The sequence below is a fragment of the Oncorhynchus tshawytscha genome, linkage group LG33, assembly GCF_018296145.1.
Source record: "Oncorhynchus tshawytscha isolate Ot180627B linkage group LG33, Otsh_v2.0, whole genome shotgun sequence".
Classification (NCBI taxonomy): Eukaryota; Metazoa; Chordata; class Actinopteri; order Salmoniformes; family Salmonidae; genus Oncorhynchus; species Oncorhynchus tshawytscha.
Window position 1 is genome coordinate 8,283,871 of NC_056461.1, and position 23,730 is coordinate 8,307,600.

The following is a 23,730-nucleotide window of genomic DNA, read 5'->3' on the forward strand; positions in this document are numbered from 1 at the left end:
GTACAGGGAAACCCAAACTGGTCCGTGCGCACACATACAATCTAAGCAGGGTTTATCATAATTTGGGTAAGATGATCATATAATATTAAATTAGTCCGGTAGTTTCTGCAACATATTGGGTGTTTCTCGAGCACACCCAGTAACTGCACTTTGTAGTTTGTTTATTGTAGCAATAAAAGGTTGAGTTAAGGAAACATGTTCTTGGACAAAGACCATATCTAAAACGTGTTACTTCTGCTGGTCAAACATTGTATTTGTTTGTTAAGAAACAACTAGTTCCAATGAGATCCATTGAAGTTGCCTTGAGTTCATGTCAAAGACCATCCAAAGGCAAAGACCACACAGGAACAGAAACACACAGATACATACGGGCAAAGACAAGTTTCAGAAATAAGTAGATGTTTATTATCAACAAAGACTCAGTCATACAGGAGGGGGGATTTATAAAAGAGTAGGGGGGGAGAAACAGATCTGCACTCATTCCTACCAAAGACAGAAATTATTACTTTGATCTATTTTTCTTTAAAAAAAAATGTGCCTTTACATTTTTGTATTTCATACAAGTAACAAATTGGACAAATTCATCAAAAAAAGGCAATATTCTACAATACCATTTGACTAAAAATATGCTTGGTTTCACAAAGACAAGTTAAGAAGAGGTGGTCAAATATTGACCAATAATTGTTTTCTTTTCATACTAATATGAAACCAGATCTACTATCTAGAAAAGGTTAAAAAAACAAAAAAAAGTTTATTTACAAACAGAGACAAAAAAAAAAAAAGTAGGAAAAAGTTGATCCTAATTCAAAGGCAACAGGTTATTGGTTATTGCAGGCTTTTCCCCAGCCCAGCACATGATTCAGCTAACCAACTAATCATGATCTTCATTTAAACCACTATTCAAATTGGGTGTATTGCTGCTCTGGAGCTAAAACCCTCAAGGAGTTGTTCACCCCTGCCCAGACTAGAGTACCCTCCTATCCACTGATACAGGGTCAGATAGGTTTTCATCCGACCCATGAATATGGATAGACTGTGCATAAAGGATCTGGGGGTAGTGTAATGCTTACGGTTTGGGAAAATCTGATCCTAGATCAGTGGTTAGGGTTAGTGTAATGCTTAAGGTTAGGACTGGGCATAGCAAAATTGTATCCTAGATCTGTGGTTAGCATCTTTGGGTTTCAATGATTATTTCTGGTGACGAGGGAGAGAGGCTGGGACTGGAGCATGGCATGATGGGAGCTCATTGTCGATTGGTGGATGGAGGTGGTAGGGGCTAAGCCAGAGGTGAAGGGGATTGGTCCAGTAAGGAGCGGCGGAGTCTGGTTACTGGATGAGCTCATGTGGGGAGAAAAGGGGGGATGAGAGGAAGAGGATTGAGATGAAGTGGTCTTAGTGGTGAGGGGCAGGTGTGTGTGAGTGAACAAGTGTGGGTGTGTGTGAGACTGGATGTGGGTGTAAGTCTGACCGTGTGTCTCCCTGTGCGAGTGTGGGCGAGGGGGTTTGGTGGTGAGGGAGAGGGGCTGGACCTGCTCAGGATGTGTGTGCTCAGAGTGAGAGTGTGTGTGTTCAGTGTGTGTGGGTGCGGGAGCGGCAGGGGAGGCCAGAGCAGTGGTGGGCGTGGCTGGAGAGTCCAGGGAGGAGGCGGGACTAGCCTGGGACAGGTGTGTGTGTGTCAGGTGTGTGTGAGAAACACTGGGCCTCTCCTGAGTTCCATACGACACACATGACTTCTTGGGCTGTGGAGAGAAGTGCTCTGGAGAGACAAAATAAAACACTGATCAGTCTTTTCCGTTAGTTTCCAGTAATGTCAAAAAATATAGTTTGGTCACTTCTCATAATTCTCTGGTCTTGGAAGTCACTTACCCTCTGGAGCAGCAGACTGGGTGTGTGTTATTTGTCCATCTGGAGCAGTCTCTGGCCTGCCATCTCTCTTCCTCTTCTTTCTCTTCCCCTGCACACAAACAACCAATCATATCACAACCTCCACCTCAAAGCAACCAATCAAATCACTATTAAATGTTTACTATAGTACTTACGTAGTTGTCTCTAGCTGACCATCCAGGGTAGAGTTGGGAGTGTAGCTGTCTCTCTTTACGGGCCATATCGTAGTATTTTGACTGCTCCTCACGAGATAGAGAGTGCCACTGTAGAGAGAAACACACACACAAAGGGTTAACACATGCTCCCTTCTGGAGCATAGGCCATCGACAACAGTTTTCAGTATGAACACAGCCATTGTATAATCCTCCAAAGAAAGACAGTGTGCAAGCTCACGCTGCCACTTACCCTGCGTCCCAGTATCTGGTTGATGGCAGCACTCTCCTTCAGCGTGCACTCTGCCACCACCTTGGGTCTCTGCTCCTTCATGTACAGCATAAAGGCATTCAGGGGCTTTTTCACATGGGGCTTCTTCTCCTCCTCTTTCTCTCTGTCCCCCATGGATACACCACACCTACACACACCAGACAGAGACAGTCAGTGAGTCGGCAAGAGGTGTTAACATGTGTGTGATAGAAAGGTGTGTTAGGATGCGTACCCGTGGCGGTTGCCGTCTCTTGGTTCCTGTTTGATTGCCGTGGAAACGATGGCAGGGTGAGGGACAGACGTCTGCAGGGACGGGACCATGTGGGGCGAGAAACGACTGGCCACCAAGCTGTCAATCACACACACAGGTCTATTAAGCATAAATACCATTTGAAATGACATGATTGTATTTATTACAGCAGAGGTTCTCAAAGTGGGTCCGGGGCAAGAGCTCAAAATATAACGATCAATAAACATATTTTTTCATGAATATTACTAATAACCGATGAAACACATTTTGATCAAGGGATTCACGTAATAAGTTGAGGGAGCAATATAATTTTCTTCATCTCCAGTAGATGTTAACAACCCTGGGCAACATGGACCAGGGAGGCTCACAGGGGGATATTGGTATCCATAGTACTCCACCAATTACTCATTATCCAAATCAATACTTCTTGTATTTAATTTAAGCATAAAAGAAAGTGGCCACGTTTTCTCTCTGCGTTATGGCAAATTGTGTAGAATTCTAGGATATTAGCTTTAACGCGGCAACAACATAAATCTCTGCCCCATGACAAATTGTGTAGAATTGCAGAAAATTAGCTTGAACACTGCAACATTTTCTCACCGATGCCAAAAGGCAGGCCTTTAAAAATGTTATTTCCCAGGGCCCGACACTTGGTTCATCCGGCCGAAGTCATAGTAAAAATGTTCTATTTCAAAAGGGGTCCAGGCCACAAACAGTTTGAGAGCCCTTGCTTTACAGATATAAGTCCAGTCTCTATAGTATTAAGTCTCCAGAGCAGTAATACATGGATGTGTGTGAGTGATTAGGTGAGCTGTACCTGGACATAGAAGAGTTCATGGCGAGAGCTGCAGGGTAGGATGGTCTAAACCCCCCCGCTGGAATACCGTACATAGACTGGCCCGGCCTGGAGACAAAGAGAGAGAGGGGAAACAGTGTCGCTTGTGTTGCAATATCATTCATTCGGCTAGAAATTGTTAGCAAAATAAACTAAACCATCATTGTATCCATCACAAGATGGTAGATGTGAGTGTGTGACTCACAGCCAGCCCAAAGGATGTGTCATGTGTCCCATGCCTCCAGGAGAGAGAGGGTAGTAGGGGGAGAGCTCTGCTGGGTGGGGAGTGCGGGGAAGACCTGGAAGGTGGAGAAGGACAGTGGAGAGAGAGCAACACACACATATACACACACAGTTAAAGTCAGAAGTATACATACAACTTAGCCAAATACATTTAAACTCAGTTCACAATTCCTGACATTTAATTTGAGTAAAAATGCCCTGTCGTAGGTTATTTAGGATCACCACTTTATTTTAAGAATGTAATATGTCAGAATAAGAGGAGAGAGAATGATACATTTCAGCTTTTATTTCTTTCATCACATTCCCAGTGGGTCAGAAGTTTACACACACTCAATTAGTATTTGGTATCATTGCCTTTAAATTGCTTAACCGGTTTTGGAGACTGGTTTTTGTTCGGAATTTCAGATGACTGACATGCCCAAAGTAAACTGCCTGCTACTCAGGCCCAGAAGCTAGGATATGCATATACTTGGTAGCATTAGATAGAAAACCCTCTGAATTTACTAAAACTGTTAAAAATGTCTGAGTATAAGAGAACTGATATGGCATGCGAAAACCCGAGGAAAATCCATCCGGAAATGTAATTTGAGGTCACAGTCCATAAGAAATACAAATAGAAAGGACCCATATTGCAGTTCCTATGGCTTCCACTAGATGTCAATTCTTTAGAAAGGGTTTCAGGCTTGTTTTTTGAAAAATGAGTAGTTGGAAAAACTACAAGGTGTCTCATTAGAAAAGTGGTCTTGTTAGAGAGTGAATGAGGTGCTCACTCTTCATTATTTATCTTCCCTATTCAACATACTATTCTTCATCTTAAACATTATCGTTTATTTAGATATTTGAGTACCTGAGGATTAATTAGAAACAGCGTTTGACTTGTTTGGACGAACTTTACTGGTAACTTTTTGGATTAGTTTGTATGCATGTTGAATGAGTGGATTACTGAGATCATTGGCGCCAACTAAACAGACTTTTTTTTAATATAAAGGACTTTATCGAACAAAACGACCATTCATTGTGTAGCTGGGAACCTTGGGATTGCAAACAGAGGAAGATCTTCAAAGGGTAAGTGATTTATTTAACCACTATTTGTGATTCTGTGACACCTGTGCTGGTTGAAAAAGTATTTGTGTGGGGAGCTGTCCTCAGATAATCGCATGGTATGCTTTCGCCGTAAAGCCTAAAAAGAGTAAATCTGACAACGCAGTTGGATTAACTTCTTATGGCTGGGGGGCAGTATTGAGTAGCTTGGATGAATAAGTTGCCGAAAGTAAAACGGCCTACTCCTCAGTCTCAGTTGCAAATATGTATATTATTATTAGTATTGGATAGAAAACACTCTAAAGTTTCTAAAACTGTTTGAATGATGTCTGAGTATAACAGATCTCATATGGCAAGCAAAATCCTGAGGAGAAATCAAAACAGGAAGTGAGAAATCTGAGCTTTGTATGTATTCACCAGAGTCCCCAATGAAATCCCCTTGAGATATGAATGATGTTGCACTGTCTAGGGGTTCCACTAGATGTCAACCATCAATAGAAATTATAATGAGACTTCTGGTGTTGTGGGAGTGAATGATAGCAGAATCAGTCAGGTGTCTGGAAGTCAGCCATTTTCTGATCATGCTTATTCCTCGTGGTCACTTGCGTTCCATAGCTCATGAAGACAAGAAGGAATAGTGCGGTCGGAACTTTATTGAAGCTATATGTTAAAAACATCCTAATGATTGATTCTGTACATAGTTTGAATTTTTTCTTTGACCTGTAATATAACTTTTTGATGTTTTTGTCCGATGTAACGCTGACCAGAATGAGCGTTTGGATATGTATACTAAAAACACGCTAACAAAACAAACATTTATTGTGGACCTGGGATTCCTGGAGTGCTTTCTGATGTAGATCAAAGGTAAGGGAATATTTATCATGTAATTTCTTGTTTGTTGACGTCAACATGGCAGCTATTGTGACAAATGGTATGAGACATGTATGTTTGAGGAATGTTAATTATGAGATTTTTGATGTTTTGAAAATGGCGCCCTACACTTTGACTGGCTGTTGTCATATTGCCCCCGTTAACATGATTGCAGCCATAAGAAGTTAACAAGAAGTTGAGCTTTTAAATGACACCTTGTATTTTCATGAATGTTGAATATTACGATTTTTATATTTTGAATTTCGCGCTCTGCAATTTCACCGGAAGTTGAAGAAAAAAGGTTAACTTGGGTCAAATGTTTCGGGTAGCCTTCCACAAGCTCCCCATAATAAGTTGGGTGAATTTCGGCCCATTCCTCCTGACAGAGCTGGTGTAACTGAGTCAGATTTGTAGGACTCCTTGCTCGCACACTCTTTTTCAGTTCTGCCCACAAATGTTCTATGGGATTGAGGTCAGGGCTTTGTGATGGCCACTCCAATACCTTGACTTTGTTGTCCTTAACTTCTTGGTGACAGGGGGCAGTATTTTCACGTCCGGATGAAATGCATGCCCACATTCAACTGCCTGCTACTCATCCCCAGAAGATAAGACATGCATATTATTAGTAGATTTGGATAGAAAACACTGACGTTTCTAAAACTGTTTGAATCATGTCTGAGTATAACAGAACTTATTTGGCAGGTGAAACACCGAGGACAAACCATTCAGATTTTTTTTTTTTTGAGGTCACTCTTTTCAATGAGTTTTCATTGGGAATCCACATTTCTAAGAGACCTTCTTGTAGTTCCTATCACTTCCACTGGATGTCAACAGTCTTTAGATATTGGTTGAGGTTTTTCCTTTGTGTAATGAAGTACGGCCATCTTGAACAAGGGTCACTTGAAGATAGAGGCATGTGACCAGAAAGCATGCTACAGTTTGTTTTACTCCTGTATTGAACACAGATCATCCAGTCTTCAATTTTATTGATTATTTATGTTCAAAAAACACCTAAAGTTGTATTACAAAAGCAGTTTGAAATGTTTTGGCAAAGTTTACAGGTAACTTTTGAGATATTTTGTAGTCATGTTGCTCAAGTTGGAACCGGTGTTTTTCTGGATAAAAAGCTCCAAATAAATGGACATTTTGGATATATAGACTAAATTAATCAAACAAAAGGACCATTTGTGATGTTTATGGGACATATTGGAGTGCCAACAAAAGAAGCTCATCAAAGGTAAGGCATGAACTATATTTTTATTTCTGTGTTTTGTCGCATCTGCAGGGTTGAAATATGCTTCTCTCTCTGTTTACTATGGTGCTATCCTCAGATAATAGCATCGTTTGCTTTCGCAGAAAAGCCTTTTTGAAATCTGACATATTGGCTGGATTCACAACAAGTGTAGCTTTAATTTCCTATCTTGCATGTGTGATTTCATGAAAGTTAGATTTTTATAGTAATTTATTTGAATTTGGCGCTCTGCATTTTCACTGGCTTTTGGCCATATCCCAGAGAGGTTAACCTGTTGAGTGTAGGGGGCAGTATTGATGTTTGGATGAAAAACGTACCCAAATTAAACTGCCTATTTCTCAGGTCCAGAATATGCATATAATTGTCAGATTAGGATAGAAAACTCTTAAGTTTCCAAAACTGTCAAAATATTGTCTGTGAGTATAACAGCACTGATATTGCAGGCGAAAACGTGAGGAAAATCCAACCCAGAAGTGGCCTCTATTTTGAAAGCTCCATGTTCCATAGCCTGCCTTCACTCCATTTAAAGGGATATCAAATCAACCAGATTCCTTTTCCTATGGCTTCCCCATGGTGTGAAGTCTTTAGACAGTTTCAGGCTTTTATTTTGAAAAATTAGCAAAAAAGATCACATCGCGTCACTGTATGGCTGGGTGCCAGCAGCATTTTGTATGTGCAACAGCTTGGAGCAGCCATTTTCTCTCTCTCGCTCTCTCCTATTGAAAAAGCTACAATCCCGGGTGATATATTATAAAAACAACCTGACAATTGATTAGAAAAAACGTTTGACATGTTTCTACGAACATTACGGATACTATTTGGAATTTGTCTGCGATGTCGTGATCGCTCGAGCCTGTGGATTTCTGAACATACCTCCATTTGGTTGGCGCATTATTTTAGATATAAAAATAATCTTTATGGAACAAAAGGAACATTTATTGTGTAACTGGGAGTCTCGTGAGTGCAAACATCCGAAGATCAAAGGTAAGCGATTTAATTTAGCGGTGGTTGACGAAAAAGATCCCGCTAACGGGATGGGTGCATCAAGAAGTTAAGCCATTTTGCCACAACTTTGAAAGTATGCTTGGGGTCATTGTCCATTTGGAAGATGTCTTGAAATGTTGCTTCAATATACCCACCTCATTTTCCTACCTCATGATGCCATCTATTTTGTAAAGTGCACGAGTCCCTCCTGCAGCAAAGCACCCCCACAACATGATGCTTCCACCCCCGTGCTTCATGGTTGGGATGGTGTTCTTCAAATGGCAAACACCTCCCTTTTTCCTCCAAACATAACAATGGTCATTATGGCCAAACAGTTCTATTTTTGTTTCATCAGACCAGAGGACATTTCTCCAAAAAGGACAATCTCTGTCCCCATGTGCAGTTGCAAACCATAGTCTGGCTTTTTTAATGGCGGTTTTGGAGCAGTGGCTTCTTCCTTGCTGAGCGGTACGTCGATATAGGACTCGTTTTACTGAGGATATAGATACTTTTGTACCGGTTTCCTCCAGCATCTTCACAAAGTCCTTTGCTGTTGTTCTGGGATTGATTTGCACTTCTCGCACCAAAGTACGTTCATCTCTAGGAGACACAACACATCTCCTTCCTGAGCAGTATGACGGCTGCGTGGTCCGATGGTGTTAATACTTGCATACTATTGTTTGTACAGATGAAGGTAGTACCTTCAGGCATTTGGAAATTGCTCCCAAGGATGAACCAGACATGTGGAGGTCTACAATTTTTTTTCTGAGGTCTTGGCTGATTTTTTGATTTTCCCATGATGTCAAGCAAAGACGCACTGAGTTTGAAGGTAGCCCTTGAAATACTTCCACAGGTACACCTACATTTGACTCAAATTATGTCAATTAGCCCACCAGAAGCTTCTAAAGCCATTACATCATTTTCTGGAATTTTCACAGCTGTTTAAAGGCACAGTCAACTTAGTGTATGTAAACCTCTGACCCACTGGGATTGTGATACATTGAATTATAAGTGAAATAATCTGTCTGTAAACAATTGTTGGAACAATTACTTGTGTCATGCACAAAGTAGATGTCCTAACCAACTTGCCAAAACTATAGTTTGTTAACAAGAAATTTTAAAGTGGTTGAAAAACGAGTTAATGAATCCAACCTAAGTGTATGTTAACTTCCGACTTCAACTGTATGTATAAATATAAATAAATATAAATATATATATATATAAATAAACACACATCCATTGTTACAGAGAGACTAGCGAGAGGGATGAGGAGGTTCCATACCTGTGTCAGGTGAGAGGTGAGGAGGGGGTGTCCGCGGGGGGAAGGGGTCTGGACTGTAGGACAGGAGGGGAGAGAAGGGGGGCAGGTGACCGTGCTGCACCACTGGTACCTTATTGGACTAGAGAGGAGAAGAGCGAGAGGGATGGGAGCAAGAGATTAGGAACAGAGGAAAGTTCTTACTGTGTCTGGTCACAAGGAGTAACAGTTTCTCCCCTAGGTGGAATTTTCACTACATTGAGCATGCATATCGGGATATTATTTTTGATAATATATCATATAGTTTTGACAATATCGCAATATTATTTGCCTTATTTGCTTGTTCTTTATCTTTTTAAATAGGGATCCACATTTTTTTTCCCCCAGCACTTATTTACATGACTGACAAACGTGTTTTCTCATGACTCTCGTCCCTCTGCAGCAGACATATGAGCAGCAATATGTTTGGAACATCGAATCAAAATAAATCAGTATCGTGAGAATCGCAATACATTTTGTATTGGCACCTAAGTACCGTGATAATATCGTAGTGTCCGGTCCCTGGCAATTCCCAGCCCTACTGTACAATGCCTTAAAAACTACACATGAGCCTAAGGGCTTGTTTCTGGGTAGGGCCTCTCTGTCTGACTATCAATGACAGGGGATCAGTCCTCCATGGCAGAGCAGGTCTATCCTCAGATACACAACACACACTGGCTAATACTCACTGGAATACAATCCCGCTCATCTTATACACACTCACTCCACCGGTCTTAGACACACACACCCCGAGGTGTGAAAGTCCTGTGTCTCCATGCTGAATAGTGTTAATCTGCCTGAACATTCCAGTGTCTGTCTGCAGCGAGTTTGAGGGAGGTCAGGAGTCAGGTCACCTGAGTGCTTTGTGTGTATGTATGTGTGTGTGTGTGGGAGCACTCTAGGAGACAATCTAAATGGCTTATACTAGCAGAGCAGGGTTACATACCCAGGTACGTTTTGTAAGAAAGACCAGGTACTTAGCAAGAAGCTAGCTTGAGCAACAGTTGGTCTTTTAGATGTCAGTTGGGGTGTTTTAATTTTATTTATGTAAACTTATCTAGGCAAGTCCATTAAGAACAAATTCTTATTTACAATGAGGGCCTACCCTGGTCAAACCCTCCCCTAACGACGCTGGGCCAATTGTGCTCCAACCATTGTCACTGCATGGTGGCTAGATTGTGAAGCGCGCACACACAACGGCTGGGAAATATGGCAAAAAAAACAACATTTTTTCGGTGTGATGGTATTTGGATGGCATTTTATGTTTTTGAACAATAAATCGCTCCACATTTGCTTTATGGGTAAGTAGTGCATGACGATAAGGTGGAAACAAATACATTATTCTAAGTGATTTCAATGGCTCTCTTCTGAATGTTTTACACTTAAAATTTCAGCATTTTCATCCATTTCCTACACTCTTTTGAGACCATTTCCACACTGCCACATAGGGCTGCACAATATGGGCAAAAATCTAGGCCTTATTTTTTTTACCAAATATTGCAATTGCAATTTGACTTGCGATTTAGATCAAAAAACTTGGGGCAAAGTTAGAATATAATAGTGGGCACTTCGAATACAGTGTTTGTCATGACAAATAAAAAAAGACGGAGTAGTTGTGACCGGGTAGGAACCAAAGTGTTGGTCAGTGTTTCCTAGGGGACCCTATAACCTTTGGTTACATTAAAATGTTCTCTTAGCTACGTCATGTAACATTCACGCTTTGCCTATTCCCCTTTGATTTTGAAGAAATGTGCTGATTTAGGCCTACACCATCACTAGTACAAGGCTGTATTAGCTAGCTACATTTGCTCTGACTCAGTCGAATTATTAGCTAGCTAGTTAGCCAGACATCTAACTAATGTCAAAAACATTTGTGTTAGCGTTAGTGTCAAAAACAATACATTTTTGAAACATGCTAAGACAAACTAGCTGTTTGCAGACAGTAAGATACACAAACAAAGTGTAATTATAGAACGCTTGTAGATTTATATTTAGTAAAGTGGAAATCAGCATGGTGGTCATCAACATCTTGTTGCATGTGCTGCATTGACCATGCAAACTGAACGCAACAACTGCACACTCCTTGAGTGACAGGGATGGGAGCTTGGTCGGTGTGGAAAGTGGCATGGAGAGAGAGAAAGGAAGAGGAGAGACATCTCAAGTTGCGGGGGAAACTATATTAAATGGACGCTACACACGGCGCAGTAGCGTATCACATTTAACAAACCAAACATTGAAACAATATTATATAAAGGTGAAGTAAAAACCCAAACTGGTCCGTGCATCAATACCGGTATATAGTAAAATACAGTATACCGCCCAGCCCTACCATGTGAGCGGGGGAGGTGGAGCGAGGGTCTTTTAAAGCAGAGGTTCCAGGAACATCCAGCATGGGCCACTTCATCTGTAGATACTGGAGAGAAAGACAAAGGAATGGGGAGAGAGAATTCAAAGATTTAAAGACTGCGTGCAAACAATTAAGCACCACACAAAAAAAATGTAACTGTGGACAAACAACATATCATGAAATGGGTACAGCTGGTAGGATGTGTGTGCCTTAGTGTGAGAGGTGAGAATGAGAAGTGAATTCCGATGACTCTCCACATGGGTCCTGGTCGGATTACTTTCTGCAGACATCTGGTGAGTGTATCAGTCAGACTCCAGCTGTACGTCTCTCTGCATGAAGGTTTATGTGTGGGAGCGCATTAGTTTAGAAAAGCAGCGGGCACACACACACACATGCTTTTAACGTAGGGCACAACCGCTCAGCGGTCAGTCACCACTCCAAGGTGGTGAGACAGGAAGGAAGAAGGGATAAGATATAGGGCTAAAAATGGACATGGCAATATAGAGGAGTAGAAAAGGGGAGAGTGTCGGGGAATGTGTGTCAGGGTTGTGGTATAATGTTCACAGCAGACCAACATGCTACGCCGAGTCGCTGACTTTCAGTTGAGGAAAAAAAACAAGAGCACACGCACATCATGGATAAGGGTCCCATTGTGTGGCAGGTCAAATAAAACTCAAATAATGAGGACCACAAGAACATAATAAGTGTTTGCCTGTGCAGGGAGTGTGTTCACTGCACAAGGAGAAAGTGTAGGCCCTGTGTGTGTGTGTGTGTGTGAGGGAGAGTGGGGCTGAGCACACACACACACACCGACCTCCAGTACACACACACACATATACCCCCATTCCAAGGCCCCAGGAAGTTCTGGCTGTGAGTTCTAAATGAAACCAGCTGTTAGAAATACCATACTGATGAAGCCTACACAACTCTGCCTCTCCCTCTTTATCCCTAAACAATCAGTAGTTTGCTGTACAATCATGATGTTGCTGCATGGCTGGAGGCTAAACTTACTGCTTCTTACAAAACACCAAGATAGAAACCACACACACCAACACCCCCTTCCCTCCACTTAGGTTTGTGAATGCTATTCACCATAAATGAAAAGGGTGCGTAAACAGTACCACGGCTTGACATACAGGAGTGTCCGCCGGCCAGGCGACATGCTCTTTTAAATTAGCATGCCATTCTGTGCTTACATTAAACCAAAATATAAAACGCAACATGTAAAGTGTTGGTCCCAAAGTTTCATGAGCTGAAATAAAAGATTGCAGAAATTGTTCACACACAAAGAGCTTACTTCTCCCAAATGCTGTGCACAAATTTGTTTACATCCCTGTTAGTGAGTTTCTCCTTTGCCAAGATAATCCATCCACCTGAAATGTGTGGCATATTAAGAAGCTGATTAACCACCATGATCATCACTCAGGTGCACCTTGTGCTGGGGACAATAAAAGGCCACTGAAATGTGCAGTTGTATCCCACAACCCAATGCCAAAGATGCCTCAAGTTGAGTGTGCAATGAGCATTCTGACTGCAGCAATGTCCACCAAAGCTGTTGCCAGAGAATTGAATGTTCATTTATCTACCATAAGCCGCCTCCATTGTTTTAGAGAATTTGGCATAACAGAAACTATGGGATTACACAACAGAAGAATTTCTGCACAAACTGTCAGAAACCGTCTCAGTGAAGCTCATCTGCGTGCTCGTCATCCTCACCAGGGTCTTGACCTGACTGCAGTTACGCGTCATGTCCGACCTCAGTGGGAAAATCCTCGCTTCGACGGCCACTGGCATGCGGGAGATGTGTGAATCCCGGTTTCAACTATACCGGGCAGTTGGCATGCAGCATGCACAGCACCGTGGGGAGAGCAGTTGCTGATGTCAACGTCGTGAACAGAGTGCCACATGGTGGTGCTGAGGTTATGAGTAGGCATAAGCTACAGAAAACAAACTTGCATTTTATCTATGGCAATTGCAATGCTCAAAGATACCGTGACGATATCCTGAGGCCCATTTTCGTGTCATTCATCCACAGCCACCACCTCATGTTTCAGCATGATAATGCACGGCCTCATGTCACAAGGATCCATACACATTTCCTGGAAGCTGATAATGTCCCAGTTCTTCCATGGCCATACTCAGACGTCATCATTGAGCATGTTTGGGATACTCTGTGTCGACATGTATGACAGCACATTCAAGCACGTTCCAGAAGAGGAGTGGGACTACATTCAACAGCCTGATCAACTCTATGCAAAGAAGATGTCGCACTACGAGACAAATGGTGGTTTTCTGATACCTTAAGTAGGGGCGTGTATCTGTGACCAACAGATGCATATCTGTATTCCCAGTCATGGAAAATTCTTGATGATTTTCTTGGGCTTCCTCTGACACCGGATGTTATTTATGTCCTGGAGGGCAGGCAGTGTGCCCCCAGTGATGCGTTGGGCAGATCGCACCACCTTCTGGAGATCTCTGACTCAGCCCGACAGGATGTGAAGGTAGTGAGGGTCTTTTGTCTCCTTGGGTTGAAGAGGACCTGTTGCGTCTTCTTCACCACACTGTGTGGGTGGACCATTTCAGATTGTAGCTTTTCAACCTGAAGTTTTTCCTGTCAATGTGGATGGGGGCGGTTTCCCTCTGCTGTCTCCTGAAGTCTTCAATCAGTTCCTTCATTTTGTTGATGTTGAAGCATTCAGACCCTTTTCCCAGTTCTTTGACAGCTATTACAGCCTCCAGTCTTCTTGGGTATGACTAGGGTTGCACATTTTGGGGATATTCAGAGGTGGAAACATATGGGAATTAATATTAATACCATTTAAATGTATTTGTTATTTTTGCATTGGATATATTTACCATATTATATGGAGACAGAAACAAACCATTTACCTTATCATAAGTAGACAATTGCAAATGACTAAATCCTTCCAAAATAAATAAAACATTTAGTTACGAATTGAACTTTAATTAAATTAGTTGACGCTTCACATGGGATGATTTCACTGAAAAACAAAAGGGAATATCGAATGACGCTCAATGACCTATCACATCCCCAAAAATGTTTTTCAACATACTAAAGCTTTGGTTGTCTTCCTCTCAGGCTTCCATGTCTTCCTCTCAAGATTCCATGTCTTCTCCCTGGACCTTCTCAATGTCCACCTCTTGAACATCAGTCTGTGAGGCCTCCTCTTCACTGTCACTTTCCAACCTTGTTGAGGATGGCTCGTTGTCAGGCTCAAAAAGCCTCAAATATGCCCGGATGGCCACCAATTTTTCAACCCTTGTATTGGTCAGCCTGTTGTGTGTTTTGGTGTGTCTGTTCCCAAATAAGGACCAGTTGCGCTCTGAGGCGGCTGATGTTGGTGGGATTTGGAGGATGGAGGCAACAGGGGAAAGAGCCCCAGATGCGCAAAGTCCCTTCCACCAGGTGGCTGATGAGATATATTGGCACGACTGCCATATTGCATCTCCATCCCAAAGCCCTTGCTTGGAAGTGTACTTCGTCAGACCGCCAAGAACCTTGCTCTCATCCAGGCCAAGGTGGCGAGACACGGTAGTGATGACACCATAGGCCTTGTTGATCTCTGCACCAGACAGGATGCTCTTGCCAGCATACTTGGGGTCCAACAAGTACTCTGCAGTGTGTAGGGGCTTCAGGCAGAAGTCTTCACACATTTTGATGCATTTCCAAACTGCAGTTTCCTCTGCTTGGAGCAACAGTGAAGTGGGCAGGGCAGTATGAATTTCTTCCCTTACATCTGCAAGCAGAGTGAACATCAGACAGGATGGCATTGTCTCCCTCAATCTGTTCAAAGGCTACTGCAATAAGTTTCAGGAGTTTCAGGCTGCTTACCACTCAACCAAAATACATCATCCAGGAGGATCCACTTGATGGGGCTTTCCATATCGGCAGACAGTGATATGGCTATTTTTTGGAGACTCCTTCCCACCCCAGGAGACTGTCAAACATGATGACAACACCACCCCAATGGTTGTTGCTGGGCAGCTTCAATGTGGTGCTCTTATTATTCTTACGTTGCTTGGTGAGGTAGATTGCTGCTATGACCTGATGACCCCAAGTACCTAACCATTTCCTTGGCTCTCTTGTAGAGTGCATCCATTGTTTTCAGTGCCATGATGTCTTTGAGGAGCAGATTCAATGCATGTGCAACACAGACAATGGGGGTGATGTGAGGGTAGGACTCCTCCACTTTAGACCAAGAAGCCTTCACGTTTGCAGCATTGTCTGTCACCAGTGCAAATACCCTCTGAGGTTCAAGGTCATTGATAACTGCCTTCAGCTCATCTGCAATGTAGAGACCGGTGTGTCTGTGCTCTTGTAGAATGCTGGTTGAGGGATGGAGATGTAGTTCATTATTCCTTGCCAACGAACATTCGACCACCCAGCAGAGATGACTGCAATGAAGTCTGCTTTCTCTATGATATGCTTGACCTTCACTTGAACTATGTTGAACTCTGCATCCAGCAAATGAGTAGATAAAGCATGTCTGGTTGGGGGGGGGGTGTTTGCTGGACGAAGAACATTCCGAAATCTCTTCCAATACACATTGCCTGTGAGCAGAGGTGAACCAGTTGCATACACAGCTTATACAAGACATTCATCAGCATTCCTCTGACTGCGTTCCTCCATTGAGTCAAAAAACCTTCTGATTCCAGGAGGACCATGAGCTGTTGCTATCGATAGTGTCTAATTCATAATTTTCACCTCGAATAGTAGTAGAGGGACTTTTGTCAGAGGTTGCTTGTTGTGAGCGCTGAGGGAACGTTATGCACTTGGCCAGATGATTCTGCATCTTTGTTGCATTCTCCACATATGATTTGGCACAGTATTTGCAAATGTACACAGCTTTTCCTTCTACATTAGCTGCAGTGAAATGTTTCCACACATCAGATAGTGCCCGCAGCATTTTCCTGTAAAAGATTAGAACAAAATGCGCAATTTTAAAAAAAACTATTCCATGTACAGATAAATAGTTAGGCAGTTAGATTAAACAACTCCTTTGAAAGATTTTTTTTTTTTTAAATGAAACGTGTATGGAAACAGGTGAATCAACACTCATAGCAGGTTCAAGCAAGATAAACCCCACATGGTGGCAAAAACTAACTAGCGGAAACTTAAGTTATAAATTATTTAAATTATTTAAACACTTTGCTGTAGGCTACTATTTACTACTATTATTATTTAAATACTATTTAAATACTATTTACTATTTAAATAGAATATGCATATAATTGACAGCTTAGGATAGAAAACACTAAAGTTTCCAAAACTGTAAAGATATCGTCTGTGAGTATAACAGAACTGATATTGCAGGCAAAAGAATGATAACGATCCAATCAGGAACGCAGCGGTTTCTAAATAAGAGTCCCTTCCTATGCTTCCCTATTGAGCAGTGAATGGGATATCAACGAGATTCCTTTTTCTATGGCTTCTTTAATGTGTCTAGTATCACAAGACATAGTTTCAGGCTTTTATTTTGAAAAATGTATGTCACGCAAAAGACAGAGGTAGCCATTTTTCCACCCGGTCTTACTGAAAAAAGCTTTGTCCCGGTTGATATATTATCGAATAGATATTTGAAAAAAACCTTGAGGATTGATTATAAACAACATTTGCCATGTTTCTGTCGATATTATGGAGCTAATTTTGTCGTGGCCGCAATTTCTGGTCGTTTTCTCAGCCAAACGTGAAGAACTAGCGGAGCTATTTTTGGCTACAAAAATATTTTTTCCTCAAAAAAGGAACATTTGCCATCTACCTGGGAGTCTCGTGAGTGAAAACATCCGAAGCTCAAAGGTAACCGATTTCATTTGATTGCTTTTCTGATTTTTGTGACCAGATTGCCTGCTGCTAGCTAGGCATAATGCTATGCTAGGCTATCGATAAGCATTTGTGTAAGTTTGTCTTGCTTTGGCTGTAAAGCATATTTTCAAAATCTGAGATGACAGGGTGATTAACAAAAGGCTAAGCTGTGTTTGAATTGATTTCTAGTAAGATTTTTCTGTCCGTTGCGTTATGCTACTTAGTGTCAGTTGATGACAATTCTCCCGGATCCGGGATGGGTAGTTACAAGAGTAACAAAGAATCATGTAATATAAAATTCACCCTACCCAGTATTGTAAAAAAAACTTACCAGAAAGCATGTAGTTCTTGTCTCAGACAGTCTAGTAGTGTGGGCTCAATAGCATCTCATTAGTGTGCAAGATCTTGAGAATCAGCTATACATTTGATGGAAGAGTGCGTTGCACATGTGATGGAAGAATGCACTGCGCATGCAGAGGGTTGCAATTCCATTGCACAGCTATATTCAAGTCTCTCCAGAGATTTTTGAACGGGTCCAAGCCCGGGCTCTGGATGGGCCACACAAGGACATTTGGGTCAACAGGTAGCCTAGTGGTTAGAGCGTTGGGCAAGTAACCGAAAGGTTTCTAGCTCAAATCACCGAGCTGACAAGGTAAGAAAATCTGTCATTCTGCCCCTGAACAAGGCAGTGGCCGCAATTAACCCACTGTTCCTAGGCTGTCATTGTAAATACAAATGTGTTCTTAACTGACTTGCCTGGTTAATTGAAGGTTAAATAAATTCAATTAAAAAAAATATAAAATTGGGATAGTTCAACCAAAATATTCCACAAGACCTTATCTTACCTTGATATCTTGTGTATCCCACAAAAAAAAGGTTCACTGTTATAAGCAATTACAGCCTCAAGTCTTCCTGGGTATGACGCTACAAGCTTGGCACACCTATATTTGGGGAGTTTCTCCCATTCTTCTCTTCAGATCCTCTCAAGCTCTGTCAGGTTGGATGGGGAGCAAAGCTGCACAGCTATTTTCAGGTCTCCCTCCAGAGATCGAACGGGTTCAGGTCTGGGCTCTGGCTGGATCAGACAAGGACATTAAAACACTTGTCCCAAAGCCACTCCTGCATTCTCTTGGCTGTGTGCTTAGGGTTGTTGTCTCGTTGGAAGGTGAACCTTTGTCCCAGACTGAGGCCCTGAGCAGGTTTTCATCAAGGATATGTACTTTGCGCCGTTCATCTTTCATTTGATCCTGACTAGACTCCCAGTCCCCGCCGCAGAAAAATATCCCCACAGCATGATGCTACCACCACACATCACCATAGGGATGGTTTTGGCCAGGAGAAGAGCGGTGGCTGGTTTCCTCCAGACATGAAGCTTGGCATTCAGGCCAAACAGTCCAATCTTGGTTTCATCAGACCAGAGAATCTTGTTTCTCAAAGACAGAGTCCTTTAGGTGCCTTTTGGCAAACTCCAAGCAGGATGCCACGTGCCTTTTACTCAAGAGTGGCTTCCGTCTGGCCACTCTGCCTGATTAGTGGAGTGCTGCAGAAATGTGTCCTTCTGGAAGGTTCTTCCATCTCCACAGAGGAACTCTGGAGCTCTGTCAGAGTGATCTTCGGGTTCTTGGTCACCTCCCTGACCAAGGCCACTCTCCCCTGATTGCTCAGTTTGCCCAGGCAGCCAGCTCTAGGAAGAGTCTTGGTGGTTGCAAACTTCTTCAATTAAAGAATGATGGAGGCCACTGTGTTCTTGGGGACCTTCAACGCTACGGACATTTTTTGGAACCCTTCCCCACATCTTTGCCTCGATGCAATCCCATCTCGGAGCTCTACGGACAATTCCTTTGACCTCATGGCTTGGTTTTTACTCTGACTTGCACTGTCAAATGTGGGACCTTCTATAGACAGTTCTGTGCCTTTCAAGGATGAAACAGGATGCACCTGAGCTCAATTGAGTCTCATAGCAAAGGGTCTGAGGACTTAAAGTAAATAGTATTTTCTTTATAGATTTGCAAACATTTCTTAAAACCTGCTTTCGCTTTGTTATTATGGGGTATTGTTTGTAGATTGATAAGGGGGGAAATGAGTTTATCAATTTTAGAAAAAGGCGGTAACGGGAAAATGTGGGAAAGGTGAAAGTGTCTGAATACTTTCCGAAGGCACTGTATTGTAAATAAGATATTTCTGTATTTAATAGATTTGCAAACATTTCAGAAAAGATATGCATTTCATTATGGAATATTGTGTGTAGATGGGCGAGAATTTTTTATTTATTTAATTGAGCCGATAACAATTTTGAACAAGTCAAGGGGCATGAATACTTTGAAGACACTGCATAAAACAGGAAAATCTATTTTTTTTACTGCACTGCGCCTTTCATTGTAGGCTTTATTAAGAAGGATATCCAGGTGCCCTCCAAACCATGTGCGTATGATCATATATTTAGACTAATTACAACTGTTGTAGATTTTGGTTCTTCGACAAATATTCGGCAGTCATAAATACATTTTTCAAATAACTTGCATATGTTCTATTACCTTCAAATATTATTTGGTTTTCTGAGACCTGTATTTGTATATCAAATTGTTGCATTTTAGTTGAAACGCAAAACAAACCATCTTTGACTACCTTGAGTATTTGATAAGTTGGCATTTTCAAATAAACTACTATAATAAAAAAATCTAACTATTTTCTGCCCAGGTCTGTGGAGAACACAAAAGTCAACTCCATGTCAGCCTTGTAGACTTTGTGCAACTGACCTCATTGTCCCATGTGAGTTCACTCTTCAGACGGTCGGTATCTCTCGCTCAGTGTGTGTGTGTGTGTGTGTGTAAAGGTTGCAGTGTGTGTTTATGTAAAGTGTGAGGCCCTCTGGCTTGTGTTTACTCCACATTGTCTCACTGGACTTAAAATACCAGGAGAGAAGGCTGTCGACAGCACACACACCATTCACAAAGAGGGAGTGAGGTAGAGAGACGTGTTAAAACAGTGTCAGTAATCTCTCCCAGCATCCCCTCCACAAATTCACTAATGCTTAGGGGTGACTGACAACCAAGTGTGTGTGTGTTGAAAGCTCACCAAGTGAGTAAAATCAGCAACTTAAGGCTGAATCCATCCCCAACACTCCTGTCTAACTCCAACTCAAACGCGTGTGTTAAAAGAGGAAAGGGGCCAGAGCAACTCTCCCTTGGGTTACAGTATCCGTGGGGGGTCCACCTATATCAAGCCCCGATCACAGAACGTTTCACACTTAACTTTCAGTCCTGGCCTAGAGTGCACCTGATTTCACCCTTACTGTTTTGGATACCCCGAGAGTTTTTGTTCCATATTTTGGTGAGGGTAGACGCTGGATAACACACATGGTGGTGTGCTACGATTCAGCTATTGTACAATTTACATTAGCATGTAGATCTTCACTCAGACAGAGAGGCGTGCATCTCTTACACACATGCCATCTAATGAGGAGGGAGCATTAACCACGGTGCTGACTAAAGTCAACACAACCTCCACTGTGTGTGCGTGTGGTAATGATCTCCTGTGGAGAGCAACATTAGGTCAATTGAGCTTCTCCACCTCCTCCTCCTCATGACAACAATAGCTCATTAATACCTGGGGAGGGGAATGTAGAGGCAGACAGGGTATGCGAATGGGGGGGTAAACGTCCATGTTAAAAGAGCAGCTTCTGCCAGTTCGTAGGAACTATTTTTCACATCTGAGTTAAAAAGCTAACATTATGATCTAAGATTTTATGTCTTATTAGACACAAACAGAACGGACTTAGGGGATAAACCCAAATAGGTCCTCGGCCCCAATATACAGAAAGCAAACAAAAAAACAATGTTAACTACAACTAACATGGGTACACATGGATGGTGATGACAGAAATACTGTAGCATCTATACATGTCTCTCTCACACGTGCACACATTCCTGCGTCAGCGTTTTAGCAGGATGGTGTTGAGGCCTGCCTGCTGCTGAAACGCTAGTGTGCTATCATAACACACCATTAATCGCTACGAGACATATTACACTGCTCAGTCAGAGCACACACAGAACTCATCGTTCACTGTCCCTTATAACACACACCAGACATCACACACTAGATACACCGCCACACCACATAGAAAGCTATGTTAGTCTAGCATCCTTACTTGCAAAAAAATATTAACTAAAGATTGAGTGTGTTTAATGCATGTTTGTGCATGCGTGACTGACTCACCGTCCTGGCGCCGGGTGAGAGGGCTCCGGGAGAAAGGTAGGGGTTGCCAAGGTTCCCCAGGTGACTCAGGTTAGCTAGGTTACCCAGGTCAGGGATCATCAGTAAGGGATAGCCAGCATATGGAGATGCCTTGAACAACCCACTGTCGTGTTGCTGTCTCAGAGCTGGAAAAGACACACACACAACTTTAGCAATTGCTGATCCACTCCCTCCTCTGAGCTGGGGGATAGACTGGGGTCAACAGTGCTCATTGAATTGAGAGAGAGGAGGGGCGGAGGGATAGGAAGAGGGAGAAAGGAGGGTTTTGGTTGTTTCTTATAAGGGGTGTAAAATGACCTCATTTCAACAAAGCTTGTTTAAATGAATGGGGAGATAAAGGGAGACTGGGAGGTAGAAAGAGATAGGAAAGATAATGCATAGGAGAACGAGAGAAAACGGGGGAGCATTCATAAAGGATCCGTGAGAGTTACAGTAATAGTTTTTACTATGAGTTTGTAAAGTTTTAGCCACCTTCTGCAAAGAACTCTCTCTGCCTGACATAGCTCTCCCAATCTGGTCTGTGCTGCTGGGGACGTCTGTGACTGCCTGCCTGCTGACAAACACATAAACATAGTTTGTAAAACAACACAGATTGGTAGCTAGAAGACAACGGCTAGTACTGTACTGCAGTGGTTTATAGAGTGATTCAATCTTCCGTCACATTAACATTAAACTAAGTAGACAAAATAGTTACCTCGGAGTCAGACGAACTGCTGTTGTTCTCCGTCTCGTTAACCAGCGAGGACTTGACGTCGTCCAGGTCCCGCTCAGAGGACACATTCTCGGCTGTTTTTTCCTCCTGTTCCCCCTCGTCTTTAAACGAAATTAACTCGTCGTTTGCCCCCAAATCATCGCCTCCTCCCCCGTCCAGCTGCGGCATCTTGGATTTCGAAACAGTGCGGTCTTGCTGTGGAAGTCCTGTTTTAGCTAGCTAACTTACTCCGTTCGGAAAATATCCAGTTCCAAAAACCCTCTCTCAAAACACTTAGCTACCTAGCTAACACACGGTATTATTTATATCTCCACGCTTTTCAGTGGTAGTAACAATATAACCCATAAACAAGATAATATTTATCGCAAACCCCGCAAAAATAAGCATTCAACGACTGTTCATTTTTGTTAGCTACAGTAGCTAAGCTAACTCCAGTAGCTATTTGGGTAGCTGGTTTCTTGACTTGCCCCCCTCGTTCCTTGTTGCGTCTTCTGGGATAGAAAAACAAGTTACAAAACACACTGACGAAACCAAAAAGTTAAATCCATTAATATTTGCATACGGGTGTAAAAAAAATATATATAGCTAGTATCTCCTCCAACTGAAAGGGAAAACGACAACAATGAAAAGTTGTGCGTCGAAGTTCGCTGAAACACGCACGCACATAAAACTTTATCCTGTTTCCCCCCCGAGTAAAATCCATCCGAAGCGAAGTCAGCTCACCAGCCCTACTTTCTTGCTTATTTCGTCGTCCATTATCGTTAAAACTGAGAAAAATGTAATTGTTGTGACTTCGAGAAGAAGTTACTCGCGGGCTGTCTGTGTTCTGTTTTTGTGTGTCTGTGTTGGCGTGGGAAAGAAGAAAAGTCGCTTGGTGTTTCTGAAGTGGAGTGGAAGGAAGAGAGCTAGGCCGCCGCCGGGAGACTGGGGGAGGGGGTGAAGAGACAAGAGGGAGGGGGAAGGGAGGAGGAGGGAAAGAGGGGGAGGAAGGTAGACAGGGGAGGGGGTGAAGAGACAAGAGGGAGGGGGAAGGGAGGAGGAGGGAAAGAGGGGAGGAAGGTAGACAGGGGGAGGGGGTGAAGAGACAAGAGGGGGGGGAAGGGAGGAGGAGGGAAAGAGGGGAGGAAGGTAGACAGGGGGAGGGGGTGAAGAGACAAGAGGGAGGGGGAAGGGAGGAGGAGGGAAAGAGGGGGAGGAAGGTAGACAGGGGGAGGAGGGAAGACGTTTGGGCGGAGAAATGCCAGTCCAGCCATCAATCATGTGTAGAACCTGATCTTTCCCAGTTGATTTCTTTCAAATGAAAAAAAAAAAAAATCTTGAATCAGTGTGAAAGTTCTGGCAATACGTGTACATTTTTTGAATATCTTTGCCATGTCTGCATTAGTCTGGATTGCACACTGAATATCGCTGGTTTTTCACTACACTGAATTAGACTGGATTTGCATTGGCCATGTACATATTCGTGGTGTGAAGTGAAGAATGTACTATGATGATAATGCGCATGCACCCATCCC

At 42.6% G+C, this 23,730-nt stretch overlaps 1 protein-coding gene across 3 annotated transcripts; it reads right to left on the reverse strand.

Moving 5' to 3' along the window:
• Nucleotides 1-382: 382 nt before the first annotated feature.
• tcf7l1a (transcription factor 7 like 1a) lies at nucleotides 383-23,165 on the reverse strand. Of its 3 annotated transcripts, none has more exons than XM_024397162.2 (12): nucleotides 22,199-23,165; nucleotides 21,976-22,054; nucleotides 21,466-21,629; nucleotides 11,409-11,492; nucleotides 9,065-9,182; nucleotides 3,598-3,691; nucleotides 3,375-3,461; nucleotides 2,540-2,677; nucleotides 2,290-2,455; nucleotides 2,040-2,147; nucleotides 1,867-1,954; nucleotides 383-1,756 (listed from the first exon to the last, which is right to left on the reverse strand). In XM_024397162.2, the coding sequence occupies exons 1-12, from the start codon at nucleotides 22,382-22,384 to the stop codon at nucleotides 1,182-1,184; spliced, it is 1,887 nt and encodes a 628-aa protein (XP_024252930.1). In that variant the 5' UTR covers nucleotides 22,385-23,165; the 3' UTR covers nucleotides 383-1,181. The 3 variants fall into 3 exon arrangements, with proteins under 3 accessions (XP_024252930.1, XP_024252929.1, XP_024252931.1); XM_024397161.2 differs by having other exon boundaries at nucleotides 21,976-22,057; XM_024397163.2 differs by having other exon boundaries at nucleotides 2,540-2,656; nucleotides 21,976-22,057; nucleotides 22,199-23,164.
• Nucleotides 23,166-23,730: the final 565 nt, after the last annotated feature.

Coding starts and splice junctions, on each gene's coding strand:
- tcf7l1a (XM_024397161.2), bottom strand. CDS start 22,384: ATGCCGCAGCTGGACGGGGGAGGAGGCGATGATTTGGGGGCAAACGAC. Junction 1,955..2,039: donor GGTCAGCTAGAGACAACTAC/GTAAGTACTATA, acceptor GTTTGTGTGCAG/GGGAAGAGAAAGAAGAGGAA. Junction 1,757..1,866: donor CCAGTCTGCTGCTCCAGAGG/GTAAGTGACTTC, acceptor TTGTCTCTCCAG/AGCACTTCTCTCCACAGCCC.